Source organism: Thalassophryne amazonica, chromosome 4 (genome assembly GCF_902500255.1).
Source record: "Thalassophryne amazonica chromosome 4, fThaAma1.1, whole genome shotgun sequence".
In the NCBI taxonomy this organism is placed as follows: Eukaryota; Metazoa; Chordata; class Actinopteri; order Batrachoidiformes; family Batrachoididae; genus Thalassophryne; species Thalassophryne amazonica.
In genome coordinates, this window is record NC_047106.1 from 108,300,561 (window position 1) to 108,316,885 (window position 16,325).

General features: G+C 43.4%; 1 protein-coding gene across 1 annotated transcript in view; it reads left to right on the top strand.

Moving 5' to 3' along the window:
- Nucleotides 1-16,325, top strand: part of nbeab (neurobeachin b) — a 1,103,372-nt gene that overhangs the window by 487,531 nt on the left and 599,516 nt on the right. Inside the window, exon 13 of the mRNA XM_034168398.1 lies at nt 3,161-3,329. Within this exon, the coding sequence (XP_034024289.1) occupies nt 3,161-3,329 (169 nt within the window). The remainder of the gene's footprint in view (nt 1-3,160; nt 3,330-16,325) is intronic.

Sequence of the window (16,325 nt, forward strand, 5' to 3'; positions counted from 1 at the left end):
ACACCTGCTGGCCTATGGTACATAAACGTAATAAACATAAATGAATGGAATGCACTGGAAATACATCACCAACACTTAAATGCCCCAAAACTTTAAATGCACTTAAAGGAACTGAGTTGTTATGGCAACAATTCATTTTTAAGTTACTTTAATTAATGGAAATGAGTGACTATAACTTTTTCCAAAGTTTGAGTTACATTAATTATTGTATTAAAATGGAGTGTTCGGTTTAACAGTGTAGCACAATAAAAGGCAATGATCACAAGAATAAGAAATGGTCTAATTTGATTTATCAAACTGAGTCAGGCTTGCTGACTAGACCTTTATTGACAGTCAAGTATGCTTAAACCATGGGTTTTCTTCAGCACAGTTTTCCTCATGGCAACAAGTTTTGTTGAGGTAGTAAAAAGCTGACATGTCGATGCACATGGGAAAATGATCTTTCCATAAATAATTTACTCATGCACCATTTTTCAACGGTTGTCTTGCATCATGTTGAGTTGTTGATGAGTTTTCAAAAATGAAACAAATCATCCATCCATCCATCCATTTTCTTCCGCTTTATCCGGAGTCAGGTCGCGGGGGCAGCAGCTCAAGCAAAGACGCCCAGACCTCCCGATCCACACACACCTCCCCCGACTCCTCTGGGGGAACTCCAAGCCGTTCCCAAGCCAGCCGAGAGATGTAGTCCCTCCAGCGTGTCCTGAGTCTTCACCGGGGCCTCCTCCCGATGGGACATGCCCGGAACACCTCTCCAGCGAGGCGTCCAGGGGGCATCCGGAAAAGATGCCCAAGCCACCTCAACTGGCTCCTTTTGACGTGGAGGAGCAGCGGCTCGACTCCGAGCTCCTCCCGAGTGACGGAGCTCCTCACCCTATCTCTAAGGGAGCGCCCAGCCACCCTGCGGAGGAAACTCACCTCAGTAACTTGTACTTGCGATCTCGTTCTTTCGGTCATGAGCAAAATCTCATGACCATAAGTGAGGATCGGAACGTAGATCGATCGGTAAATCAAGAGCTTTGCCCCCCTACTCAGCTCTCTCTTCACCACGACAGTCCAATACAGCGACTGCATCACTGCAGATGCTGCACCGATCTGTCTATCGATCTCACGCTCCATCCGTCCCTCACTCGTGAACAAGACCCCGAGATACTTAAACTCCTCCACTTGAGGCAAGTGGAGGAGTTTAGCTGCCACCTTATCGTGGTTGGGGAGTTTGCGTACCCAGATGATCCTAGAAACTATGTTGTCGGGGGCTTTGTGTCCCTCGTAGGGTCTCCCAAGGCAAACAGGTCCTAGGTGACGGATCAGACTAAGGGCAGTTCAGAAGCTCCCATGACCAGTAAAAAATCAAGGAACGAGATGTCGCCCGGTATGGCAGAGCTGGTGCCCCACCCTGGAGCCAGGCCTGGTGTTGGGGCTCACGCGCGAGCGCCTGGTGGTCGGCCCTTAGCCTATGGAGCCCGGCCGGGCTCAGCCCGAAAGAGCGACATGGGCCCGCCCTCCTGTGGGTTCACCACCTGCAGAGGGGGCCATGGGGGTCGGGTGCAGAGAGGATTGGGTGGCGGTCAAGGGTGGGTGGCCCGGCGGCCCGGTCCGCGCTCACATCCCCTGGCTGTTGGCACGTGAAACAAATCAATGAACATTTAAATTGCTCATTACAGCATCTAGTTTCCTAATGCTATCACAGGATTCATCGTTCATTTTTAAGAGCTAGACTATAGAGTAACCTGCAATGTGCGCTATGTCTGAACTTACATCAACTAGAGTGAAATGAAGGTGATTGTGGGAAGTTTCTTTAAATCACACACTCCATTTATGAACAAAGCTGTTTGTACTGTACAAGTGGCTCTTGGATGTGAACATTGTTACTTTGACAGTTAGATACCAAACACGCCATGTTGATGTTGCATTGTCTGGTATAAATAGTAGTTTGCTCCACATCTGAAAATCTAGTTATTCCTGGTTATTCCTCTTCAGAAAACCTATGGGGGATGTCACAGAGTGTTTGTCTAATGTATATGCAGTATATGTATACTACTAACAAAAAGTCAAACAAACTGAGGCAAACCTTAAAGATGTTACAACCTGTAAAAATGATAATTACAACACCAACTACATTCTTGCATTTATGAGACATTTAATGCCTGCAGAGTTCATAATTTTTAATTTTCTTGCCACTCTTGAACCCAACTAAATCTTTGTAAATGTTCTAGTATTTTATTTTATCACTTTAAACCATGATCAATGAAAAAACTCAATCAACTGTATCACAGGAGCTGAGTTTGTATGGAAAATATAATTGTCACAGTCACACTCTTGGTAGGGCTCACACCATGAATAAATAAAAAGTGGAAATAAACACAAAGGTGTCTGGAGGCTTGCTAGTGGCACCTCCCATAAGGCTGCATTTCTGGACAGGGAGGGAAAAAAAGACAGAAGCAGCAGAGGTAATGAAGTGGGTTACAACACTTTGAGGAACACTGGCGCAGAGCTACACTAGCTTTTTCCCTTAGGACATGCCTCAGAGTTCACATTTCCTCTGTCTGTATCGTCAAGCCACACAGCCCGCTGGGTGAGGTAATGAGAACACGCCCTGTGTATTAATTACACTGGCCAACGGACCTTGTGCTTATAGACAAATGAGATTTAACAAGCACCTTCTTCTTTTATGTTCTGATGGAAATTACATTATCAGCAACACGGTGTTCATTTACCTTCAGTGATTAAGTTCCATGGCCTTAAACCAATTCGCATCACGCTCACATCCTAAGCACATTGCTGGCTTTCATCACCACTCACATTTGAGTCGTTAATATTGTATAATTTATGACATATGGGAAAGGCTGCTGGCATTTATTGCTGGATTGAACATGGTAGGATTAAGAATTCCTGTCAGGTCTGTTACTAATTACAGAGGATATGCTAATCATCGCTGAGCGAAGTGGAGCTGCAACACTTATGATGTTGAGTAATATTGGGTCAGTGGGCACTGCTGCATTCACCTGCAAGCCTCGTCTACTCCAGCACTGCAAATTACTCTGGCTGCTATGGAAACGTATAAAGCTCAGGGGTTTTAAACTGTGATTGCTTACACGCAGAGAGGTTATTGACTGTGCACAGTTAATACTGCAGATAAAAGTCTGTGTTCCCAATTCAGGTGCAGCTTTCTCTGTACACGTACCTTTCTGCTGAGTTCATTGGCACAGCAGCCATCTACAACACAATCCGCCGAGTGGGAACAGTGCTTCAACTCATGCATACACTGAAGTACTACTACTGGGCAGCCAATCCTTCAGACACCAGCAACATCATGCCAAAGGGTCTTGGTGAGCACAATTTCAATTTTTTGATTCTGCATACATTAAACTCTTTATTTGATTAAAAAATATTAACTTCATTGCTGTTTGTTTTTTTTTTTTTTTGAGGGTTGTTGCTTATAAGTGAAAGCATTTTGCTGTTGAATTGTTGGAAGGGAACCATCCCCAATCATTGTGTTCAGTCATAAGCCTGCTGCTACCAAAACGTCTTTACTGAAATTGCAGCAGCTCTGCCACATGTGATATGAGTCATCTTTACATAGAAGTGCGTGCCTGTCAGCTGGTGGTGCGTTGTCTGTCAGTGGAAATGACAGTGAGGCAGACATGGTGCATCGCCACTGTCATCCTGTTAGGTTGCTTTGGTGTGGGTGTTTCTGCTGTGAAACATGGGCAGCGGTGTGACTGGCATCATCAACCCTCTGAAAATACCTTACATCGCAAAAGAGGCAGTAGTGGAAGTAAAAGTGCCCTTTAACTGTCATTACCTGCTTTTTCTCACTTCTTCTTTCTGAACTTGTCTTTTCTGGTTTAAGGGGGTATGTAAGATCCTCAGACTGCAGGTTTTGCTGCACAAAGGCCCATAAGGCTATCTGCTCCTGTAAGATGAAGCTTCTTTGGCCATCCAAGTAATCATCAAATTGTAAAAAGGTATTTCAGTTATACGAGGGCTGTCAATAAAGTACGGTCCTTTTATTTTTTTCAAAAACATATATGGATTCATTCATATGTTTTTACGTCGACATGCTTGACCCTCGTGCGCAATGCGTGAGTTTTTCCATGCCTGTCGGTGACGTCATTCGCCTGTGAGCACTCCTTGTGGGAGGAGTCGTCCAGCCCTCGTCGGAATTCCTTTGTCTGAGAAGTTGCTGAGAGACTGGCGCGTTGTTTGATCAAAATTTTTTCTAAACCTGTGAGACACATCGGAAGTGGACACGGTTCGAAAATTAAGCTGGTTTCAGTGAAAATTTTAACAGCTGATGAGAGATTTTGAGGTGATTCTGTCGCTTTAAGGACTTTTCACGGTGCGAGACGTCGCGCTGCGCTCTCAGGCGGCGTCATCAGCCTGTTCAAGCTGAAAACCTCCACATTTCAGGCTCTATTGATCCAGGACGTCGTGAGAGAACAGAGAAGTTTCAGAAGAAGTCGGTTTCAGCATTTTATCCGGATATTCCACTGTAAAGGAGATTTTTTAATGAAAGACGTGCGGACGGATCCACGCGTCGGGACGCAGCCGACGCGGTGCGGCGGCACAGGAAAAACACCTCCGTGTTGATAACCATTTGTAAAATCCAGCGGCTTTGATGGCTTTCGTGGAGTGAGTATATGAGAAATTGTTTAACAGGCAGACATGTTCCAAACTTGTCCCTTAAGGCTTCAACAGAGGTGTTTTTCCTGTTTCGGAGCGTCGCGGCGGCTGCGTCCCGACGCGCGGACCCGTCCGCACGTCTTTCATTAAAAAAAATCTCCTTTAACAGTGGACTACTCCGGATAAAATGCTGAAACCGACTTCTTCTGAAACTTCTCTGTTCTCTCACGACGTCCTGGATCAATAGAGCCTGAAATGTGGATTTTTTTCAGCTTGAACAGGCTGATGACCGCGGCCTGAGAGCGCTGAGCGACGTCCTCGCACCGTGAAAAGTCCTTAAAGCGACAGAATCACCTCAAAATCTCTCATCAGCCGTTAAAATTTTCACTGAAAACCAGCTTAATTTTTCGAACCGTGGTCCACTTCGATGTGTCTCACAGGTTTAGAAAAAAATTTTGATCAAACAACGCGCCAGTCTCTCAGCAACTTCTCAGACAAAGGAATTCCGACGAGGGGCGGTGGACGACTCCTCCCACAAGGAGTGCTCACAGGCGAATGACGTCACCGACAGGCGTGGAAAAACCTACGCATGCGCACGAGGGTTCAAGCATGTCTGACGTAAAAACATATGAATGAAATCCATATAGTTTTTGAAAAAAAATAAAAAGGACCGTAACTTATTGACAGCCCTCGTATGTATGTACAAGGACAATAAAGGCCCTTCATCTTGATTTGGCAGGCATGACAGTCACTGACAAAATAAATGGTATTCTGTTGGGGATTTTCACATAAATCAATAATAATGTCTACACACACTGGGTGTTATTAGTCTTTGTGTGGAAACTTGACACAGCAAAGGTGCATATTGTCATGCTCAGCCCCAGCTCGAGTATAGGTCTTAGCTTTTGGGAGTATTTCCTCTGATTTCTGGTTTTGCTTTAAGTTTTTACCTTTGTCATGTAAATCTCAGTTTGGTTCTGTTTGTTGCTTTTCTTTGTTTTGCACTTTCATCACTGTTCACTCTTTGGTTATCATTTATTTTGTAGTTGGTTATTGTTTTCTTTCGCTCATGGTCCTTTAAGTTATTTTAGTGTTAGTTTAGTTCTGTTAATCACATTTATTGTATTATGCTTTAGTCATAGGTTTTTGTTATTATTTATATCCAGTGTTGCTTATGTGATTATGTTCCATTTGTTATTCATTGCATTTTGTTTATCAGTTATCTTGTTTTATTTATTGCATTATTCTGTATTCACCGGGTTTTGTTTATTTGCGGTTTAATCAATAGCTTGTTTTGCCTTCATCAGTTATTGTATTCCCTTTTGTCTCAGCCAGTATCAGTTCCGTCCTAGTTTGGTTTAATATTAGGTTCCTTGGGTTTTTTTTTTTTGGGGGGGGGGGGGGTTGCGCTCTTTAGACTAGTCACAGTATTTCTTAGTTCTGCCCCTTTTTGTTTTGCTTATGCATTATTGTTTGTCTGGAACACGTCACGTTATTCAGTTTTTCTGCCACTTCTGTCACTTATCTGTTTTTGCAACGCTTTGTTTGTGCCCTCCTGCCTGTCTCTTACTTTCTTCCCTCATCTTTGATTCACAAAACCACACCCCTTCCAGAACCTTCCCATGCACCTTTTCACATCCCACCTTGATTAGTTGCTCCCTTATTTACAACCCTCACAGTTCCACAGTTCACTGCCCCGATTGTTGACTTCGTTCACTTCTCACCTCGCATTCTTGTCCAGTTTGCTCTTGTGTATTTGTTATGTGTTGGACGCAGCCCGGAAGAACCGACCAGCGTTTTGAAGGACCAGTCTAATAATAAGCAGAGCACGGTACAAGGATAACAGAGTTTAATTAAACATAACAGTGATGTGAAAAAATACAAACAAATAAGTGCGCGGTCTGGCGTGGCGGATTTGCGGTGTGCTCCCAGCAGCAAAAAACGGTCCGGAGCCAGAACCAGTTCGGACCCAAGGACCCCGCCGACACCCCCCAGGTGGCCGCGACAAACCAAGTCTGTGAAAGAAGAAATCATCATGTGAGTCCACACTCTACACACAGAGGGACCGCTCAAAGGTGTACAAACAGCAAACACTTCCTGGCTTAATTACTAATCAGCTTCCCACCCTGCAGGCATGGAACACCCTGTTCACAAAACTCCACTGCAGTGGAAGCTGATTAAACGACTACATACAGCTCAATATAATAAGGTGTGAGGGACACCACATTTACTGACTGTATAAATGTTAGTCACAAAATCTAACGTACCTCAGGAAGTGTGCTGACGAGCGTGAGACCTCACCCCCTCCTCTTTCACAGACCATGCATCAAACCTGGACGTTCTCTGCATCCACTGATGATGAGATGGCTCTCGAGATGACGATCTCACCCGTCTGGTCACAAGGTCGAGTCTCTGGCAAATACACACTGTGTACATGCCACCATGTTCCAATCCATGTAGATGCACCACAGCTGTGAGTCCTGACGAGCCGCAGGTGATCAGGGTGAGGTCCTGATAAACTCAGCTACACAGCCACTCAGTCCCAAATGCGCACCACCTGGAAGGAAAACCAAAAGACAGAAACAAAAGACACACAAAAGCCAGCCAGGCACGCCAGCCACAACAGTATTTTGACCTTGCTTTTGTGCTCCGACCTCCACCTTGCCGTATCCTGAACTCCACCTGTATTTCGCTCTGCCTTATTTGCCCTGCTTTATACCTCAACACCGTTGTGACCGAATCTACCTGGTTATGGACCACATCCCAGCCTGTACCATGTCGCATACCTGTTGTACTGAACCCAAAACCTGGTTTCTAGGTCTAGGCCTTTTATTCATCTAAACCAACCATGCTTGTGAGTCTTCATGTGTCTCCTACTGCTTCCAGTTTCATACCACCATGAGTCCTGACACATATCATATGCACAGGAATTTATCAAACATGCAAAATAATTGTAGCTTTTGTGTACACAAAGAATTTTTTTCTTTTTTTATTTCTCTGTCACAGTGGGGTCACAAATGGAAGCTTGAACAGCACTGTACACAGTGCACTATTCTGGCATACAAGCGTACACTGTACTGTGTGTGCCGTGTGTCTGCAGTTCTTAAAATGTTTCATAATTTCATGGTATGAACATTCAGTCACATTTATTTCTATAGCTCTTTACATCAGCCAAAAGGTGACCAAAGTGCTTACACTAAAATCAAGGACTAAAATTCACAGGAATAAAAATCAACATACACTAGAACTAAAAGGCAACATAAAAGCAAAAAATGTTACAATGCCGCTCTGAGTTTAAAAGCCATTTAAATTAAATAAGTCTTGAGCTTTGATTTAAAAAGTGCTAGGTCAGAAACTACGTAAATCAGAGCATAAGCTGCTGTTAATTTTGTCACCTCTTTTTTTCATTTAGTCTTGGTCTTAGTCTTATGTCATTTTTATTTATGTTGTCATGTTTTAGTCAACTAAAAGTCTGGTTATTTTAGTATAGTTTTAGTCAAAAAGAGACCTGAATGTATTTTAGTCCCCTGTTACAGTCAAGACATTTTAAGTTAGTAACAAAAACAATTAGATTATTCTTGATTGCCCATTTTCAGTCAATATAGTGTTTCACACATCTGAAAATAATGAATGTTATCATTACCTGCAAAAATACAGTTATTGAATGATTGAAGATTCGTGGTGCTTTCCCCAATATTTTAAATCTGCAAAGCTTCTTGTCAGAAAATGGGAACAGATATCAAGCTTTTTCTCCCACAAGATCTGTTCGCTCATTGTAGTTTCATGTTTCAGGGTGTTTCAAGGTGGCAGCAGTACTACAGGAAATAGATGCTGTCTGCCTTGGTGGCTGTTGGCAACATTCAGAATGAATTGAGCACTTATAGATAAAAATGATGCCAAAAATTATTTTATTTCAGTTTTTTATTTCATGCAAACTATTTTAGTCTCATTCTTTTTTCATCAACAGTAAGGGTTATTTTAGTATTGTCTTGCGTCAGTGCTCTAAATCACTAAACTCAGTGTAGTAATGTCTCATTTTAGTATTAAAAAATATATATTTGTCTCTTCTCTTTTTCACGAAATTAACATTATACACAATCACCTCAAAGCTTGTATTTCAACCATGGAATTTCTAAATAAAGTTGACCAAATGACTGCAATGCCCTATAGAGTTAAAATTTATATTGTAAGGCACAACACGTTGTACTAATGTGTGGTGACGGGCCCAGCTTTAAATTCCAAGCTTTCAATGACTTCCTGGACTCAGCCAACCGAAGTGTATCTATGTGAGTTGATAGGTTTGGACTTGTTCAGGATTGGCTGTCTCAACAGTGGTAGTTCTACCTCTGGGACCTCGACCTGTGAGGTGGAGTGATGTTTTCGAAGCGCTTATGGAGTCATGACATTTCTTGACCAAATGCAAGTTTCACTCGCTGATACCTTTGCAGGAGAAATAAAGGTCCAAGCGTGGACGGGCTACTGATGCATGCAGTTCTTGTTGTATGGTTGTGACATACAATTATAATTGTATGTCCTTTGTCCTAGATCTCTGGTATCAGCTGCAACACTATGCTTATTTCCCTGTGCATGAGCCAGTGTTGAGGATCCCAACACTTAGATCTTCTTAGGTCACTTGTTATTATCTAGTTCTTACAATAATAAAGTGGAAGTGGAAGCCCCATGACTCGAAAGACTTTGATGTTCACCCTCCTGCAAAGTTACCTGCATTCTAGCCACCTCTGTCCAGGACTTTGTGATCCATAAACTATCCAACTTATCAACTAAGCTTCCAGAGACATGAATGTCACTGCCAGTGTCAGTAAATCTCTCGTGAGTGCAACACTCTCACCACATACAGATCACACGGCTGAAAACTGGATCAGGAAGTTGCTCTAAGACTGGGATCTTGGTCTTTATCCATGACAGACACAAATTGTGTCATGGATGACTGATATAAATTGACCTTATCCAATGTAAATCTGGTTCTGATATTGTATAATGTGCATCTTGACTGTCTGATGCTCAAGATTTTCCTGGGGGGTTACAGTCTGAACCACAGCAATATGTGGAATTAAAATGGAAATGAGGGTCAGTTGTCTAACAAGTGTTTCACAGTGATGTATGGACATGGCTATTGTGACTGTCATCCTTCAGTTTATTGCACATGTGAATGGGGTAGATTCCCACAACAGGCAGTCCTGATTTGTTCAGGTACACATATGGAAAAGTGGCTAAAATATCCAAGTGGCATTAAACTATCTGCTGAGAAATATGATTCCAGGCATTAAGGTAGATATTTGCAGTCGAACTTGCAAATCTCTACAATACAACTTATGAGCATCTTGTATAAAGAGGATTTTGAGGACATTTTTGCATCTGCCACGGTCATGCTGGAGAACCAACACTGAGAATGAACATGTCTGTCTTTTGCACTGAATGCTGTGAGTAACTTGACCTCGCTTCTGTATATATGAATGAACTTGATTTTTTACAATATGAGAAATCAAGTCAATATGAGACAATTAATTCTGCTGATTTACAGGAGCCAGTTGAAAAGTTGTGCCTCCTATGTGAATATTCCAACAAAAGCAAGATATTCAATTTCAATTTAATCAACTTATAAAGCGCCAAATAACAACAAAAGCCGTCTCAAAGTGCCTCACACAGAACAGTTCAACATAAAAAATAAATAAGTAAAAATAAAAAAAATCATAATTAAAAACAGAAGTAAAATAATAAAACAGATAAAAAACTATTCATAAGAAAGAGAATAAAAATAGGTTTTAGTCTTGACTTTAAAATGTCCACAGGACTGTGACTGCCTCACATTCACAGGAAGGACTGCTCCACAGAGGGGTGCACGATAAGAAAAGCTCTTTGACCCGCTGACGTCTTCTTCACCTGGGAACACAGAGAAATCCTGCAACCTGTGACCGCAAATACCGGGATAGCATGTAGGGTTATACATATATGAGGTCTGTTAGAAAAGTAACCGACCTTTTTATTTTTTTCAAAAACCTGATGGATTTGAATCACGTGTGCTTGCATGAGCCAACCTTGAACCTTCATGAGCATGCGTGATTTTTTTCACGCCTGTCGGTTGCGTCATTGCTTGTAAGCAGCCTTTGTGTGAGGATGGGTGGAGTTTCTCATCATTTTTTCTTTGCAAGGAAATGGCGGAACGACTGGAGCAGCACGACTGCGTCAAATTTTGCCACAAACTGGGCGACAGCCAGGTGGAAACCATTCGGATTATTCAGACGGCTTTCGGTGACGATCCTCTGGGCATCACATAGATTAAGGAGCGGTACAACCGGTTTAAAGATGGCCGCACAACGGCAGAGAGCGCGCCGTGCTCCGATCGGCATCAACACGCTGAAACGACCGGATCATTTCCAAAGTGAACACTGTGGTGATGTGGGACCATCGTGTGATTATCCGAGAAGTTGTGGAAGAGGTGGACAGCAGCACTTTTTCGGCACATTCCACTGTGACAGAAGATTTGCCCTGAAAAGAGTGGCGGCGAAATTCATCGGCACAAAGCTGATGGCGCAGCAACAGCGCCTCCGTGATGAAGCCTCACAGGACATGTTGTAACATGCCCTGACATGTCCAGCTTGTCCACAATTTTTCGGATAGTCACACGACTGAAAACCCACCAAAAGCCGTCTGAATCTTCCGAATGGTTGACTAGCTGGGCATGTTACAACATGTCCTGTGAGGCTTCAACACGGAGGCGCTGTTGCTGCGCCATCAGCGTTGTGCCCATGAATTTCGCCGCCACTCTTTTCATGGCAAAATCTTCTTTCACAGTGGAATGTGCCAAAAAAGTGCTGATATCCACCTCTTCCGCAATTTCTCGGATAGTCACACGACGGTCCCACATCACCACAGTGTTCACTTTGGAAATGATCCGGTCATTTCAGCGTGTTGATGCCGATCGGAGCACCACGCGCTCTCCGCCATTGTGCGGCTGTCTTTAAACCGGTTGTACCACTCCTTAATCTGTGTGATGCCCAGAGGATCGTCACCGAAAGCCATCTGAATAATCCGAATGGTTTCCACCTGGCTATTGCGCAGTTTGTGGCAAAATGTGATGCAGTCGCGCTGCTCCAGTCGATCCGCCATTTCCTTGCAAAGAAAAAACGACAAGAGACTACACCCATCCTCACACAAAGGCTGCTTACAAGCAAATGACTCAACCGACAGGCATGAAAAAAATCACGCATGCGCACGAAGGTTCAAAGTTGGCTCATGCAAGCACACGTGATTCAAATCCATCAGGTTTATGAAAAAAATAAAAAGTTCAGATACTTTTCTAACAGACCTCGTACATATAAATAATAGGTATATGTCGCGGACATGAACGAGCAAAGCTCTTCAGCATCTCACCATGTCAATTAGGTCCTTCAGACATTTTTCAGTAAATGTTTCTGGAGAGCATCAGCATGGCTAAAAATTCTTCTGGGACTCTTTGTCACAGGTTTGATCAGAGCTGATCGATCAGGGCGTTTGATGAGCGCACCGACATGAAGCGAGTGCGCTTTTATTTTAAAGTCACAGGTTTGATCAGACACACAGAGAGAGAGAGAGAGAGAGTGAGAATGAGGGAGAGCGCGCGAGAGAGAGAGCGAACGACCGACCTGCTGTTTTTGTTGTGTTTCTGGATTTCTGAGTTGAGGTTTGATTCCCTGTTCTGAGCACACAGGTGCTGTGGGCTGTGTGATCATGGTCTCATGTTCTCAGCTGATTCCTCTGGATTCACGCACTCAGTTTTTTGTTGTGTACAGAAGTGCAGTGTTGCACAGAATTGCATGCAGTAATGCTGTGCCTTCAGTAAGTTTTGAGACTTTTTTCGTAGGGACACTTTTTTCCCTCGGACAAGCACGAAACTCTAGTCCCCTTCAAAGTAATCCCCTCCAGATGCAATGCACTTGTTGTATCGTTCCAACAACTTCTGGAAGGCCCCGTGGAAGTCCTCTGGTGTGAACGTGTCCACGACCCTTGTCACAGCCTCTTTCATCTCCTCAATGGTTTCAAAATGACTACATCTAAGGTTTTCCTTGAGCTTGGGGAACAACCAAAAGTCACAGGGAGCAAGGTCTGGACTGTAGGGAGGGTGAGGAACTGTCTTGATGCCCATCTCAGTCAAATAGTTGGAAACACGGATGGAGTTATGGACTGGTGCATTGTCCTGAACTTCTCACAAATCTTCCGCATGTTCAGTTCATCATCATGAATAATCGTGTGCACAGTTCCCACGCTGACTTCAAACTCTGCACTTATTGTCTCTATTGACACTCGACGGTCCTCATCCATAAAAGTATGAATTTTGAAAATTCCCCCTCCCACACCTCTCATCGTCTCTCACACACTCTCTGCTACCCTTAAACGTTTTGTGCCAGCGAAACGCTCTGACCATGCAATTTAATCCATAAGCGGTCTGAAGCAGTTCATAAGTCTGCGTAGCATTCTTTCCGAGCTTAACACAAAATTTTATAGCATATCGCTCTTCCAAATTGTCCTCCCGTCCCGACTGCATTTTCCAAAAAAAGTCAGCTGTGATGAGCATGATTTAGTAGGGTCCGCTTAACATCCACATACAGCTGTCTCTTTCAACCTGGAATAACACAAATTGGTAGATTGTCTCCTCAGACATATGGTAATGACATATCAAAATTACAAGAGTGTGGGATAATTATAACTGCCCCTACGAAAAAAGTTTCAAAACTTATTGAAGGCACCTCGTATGCCGGACAGGTTTTTCTTAGAAATTGGCTGTTTTCTCTCACCACCAGCGATGCACAGCTGTTTGCACCTCTGCATAATTAGTGTAATGTGTCCCCTCAAGTGTTTTTCAGCTTGGGAAAAGGGAAAAAGTTGGAGGGCAAGGGAGCCAGACTATATCGTGGGTGTGGTAATATTTGAGCCCCTGCAGTGCACCCTGTGTTTGTCAGCTTGTGTGTGGATGAGCATTGTCATGCTGAAGAATTGCATCTTTTCCAGGCAAACCCTCTTTAAGCATATACGAGTACACAGCTTTTGCAAAGTTTCTGCTTATCAGTCGGAATTGGCAGTGTTGCTGTGTTCCAAAGGTTCCATGAGGAATATGCCATCGCACCCACACTTGATGCTGTGCATCTGTGGCTGTTATGGTGTAACGGCTACGGGTCTGGTCATGCAGACTCATGGCTGGATTTTCAGCCTTTACCCTCCACGCTGTACTGACATCTACTGTACACAGGTGTGGTCACAGACAACATTCAGTTGTCAATGAATCTCAACAGGTGCACAAACCTCCGCTGTGAGGAATTCAATAACATCATGTTGTTTTCAAAAATTGATGTGTGCAGAAGCATCTTAATGTAAAGACAAATATCGACAGGCTCAAACAGGCAAGACTGCAAAGATAATTGGGAGGACAGTGAATAATGTAGCTGTTGTGGTCATCATAAGTACTGTAACTGATTGTCATTCACCCCATGAAGGATTTTTTTTCTTCCTGGTCTTGTCATTTTGTCATATTGCAGTCCACTTTGTGGCATTAATGCACAACCTTGTAATTTATAATTGCGTTGGAGGCAAATTTATAATCTGGCCCTTGTATAAGCGTCAAATGAAACAGCTGATATACATCAGCCAACACACTGTAGATCAAGTGTCTTCCTCAGTAGCAGCCAAGCTTGATAAATGATGGTTTTAACTTTACTCCATGGGATACGTATGTAAGACTTTATATCAGCTCTAGACCTTTTTAACTTATTTGTTCATGAAAATGAATGAAATTCAGTTTGTTTGGTTTTGGCTCTCCATTTGGCTCTCCTTTATCTATAATAATTACTTTGTCAGTGTATAAATATTTGTGGTCAAAGCTGTACTTACATACAGAAGGGGAAAACCCCGGCTTCAGTGAGTAAAATCATACCGTGTATTGTTTCTGTCTGTGTAGCTAAAAGAGGTGATTTCACTGATTAGCTTATCTACCTGCCTGAAGCACTGAACTAATTAGAATCAGCTGGTTTAGTGGGTGGATGGAACAAATATGTGGTAGGACCTTTCCTGACTGAAGATGGTTTCCACCTCTGCTTAGGACAGTATCTGACTGGATGCCACTGTTGAAGAGTAGCTGGAGAATCAAACTGCTTTACAGCATAGGGGAGGTGAAGGTCTATCTTGAGCCCAAATCCCAGCCTGACCGGAAAATCACTAAGGGCCCTTGAGCAAGGTCCTTAATCCCCTAGTTGCTCCCAGTGTATAGTGAGTATGTTGTATGGCAGCACTCTCACAGTGGGGTGAATGTGAGGCATTATTGTAAAGCGCTTTGAGCATCTGATGCAGATGGAAAGCGCTATATAAATGCAGTCTCTTTACCATAGTTATCTGGATGCCCAACACTTCATGGACACGGTGGCAGCAACGGCTGTGATTCAGTGTACATGCTGGAGGTCTTAGCTGAATTTAGTTCTTGATTGAGGGACTAATTCACAGTTGGTATCTCACTAAAGTGGTACAAATGACACATTGCGCACAAAGTGCTTGGTTTACTCCCAGTTCAGTTCGTGCGTGACTCCCACAAATAATGTCAGTTTTGTGTCTCCAATCACTCAAAATGTAGTTTCACGTGTCGTCAACCCCTCACTAAGTTCTCTCATGATTCTCGCACGTTATGAGTCGTGGAGACAACAATCAGAGGGCTTTGCAACACCCGCGGCAGCTGTGTGAGTACTTCACAAGGACCTGTGTTGACTCACCAACTTCAAACTGTTCAAAATACAAGCAGGATACGAGTGACAGCCTGTGACTCATGCGAGGGATGGCATCACCCAGCGAATGCCACGAAATCCCTCGCAAATGCCGGTCACAAGCTGTGGCAGCCCAGTGAGATTCCACCCTTACATATACGAGGTCTATTAGAAAAGTATCCTACCTTTTTATTTTTTTAAAAAACTATATGGATTTTATTCATATGTTTTTACGTCAACCATGCTTGAACCTTCGTGCGCATGCGTGAGTTTTTCCACGCCTGTCGGTGACGTCATTCGCCTGTGAGCACGCCTTGTGGGAGGAGTGGTCCAGCCCCCTCGTCGGAATTCCTTTGTCTGAGAAGTTGCTGAGAGACTGGCGCTGTGCTTCATCAAAAGTTTTCCAAAACTGTGAGGCACATCCGAGTGGATACCATTCGACAAATTAAGCTGGTTTTCGGTGAAAATTTTAACAGCTGATGAGAGATTTTGGATTGTTTCTATCACTGTAAGGAAAACACCTCCGTGTTGATAACCATTTGTAAAATCCAGGCGGCTTTTGGTGGCTTTCAGTTGAGTGAGTATCTGAGAAATTGTTTAACAGCAGGGCATGTTCCAACTTGTCCTTAAGGCTTCCTACAGAGGTGTTTTTCCTGTGGCGAGCGGCTGCGCTTGCTGCGAGCCGACGCGCCAAGCCGTCCGCACGTCTTTCATTAAAAAAATCTCCTTTAACAGTGGAATGTCTGGATAAACTTATGATCCCGACTTCTTCTGAAAGTTCTCTGTTCTCTCACGACGTTCTGGGTCAACAGAGGCTTAAATTTGGAGGTTTTCAGCTTGAAACAGGATGACAACGTCGCCTCGGAGCGCTGCACGACGTCCCGCTCTGTGGGAAGTCCTTACAGCGATAGAAACAATCCAAAATCTCTCATCAGCCGTTAAAATTTTCACCGAAAA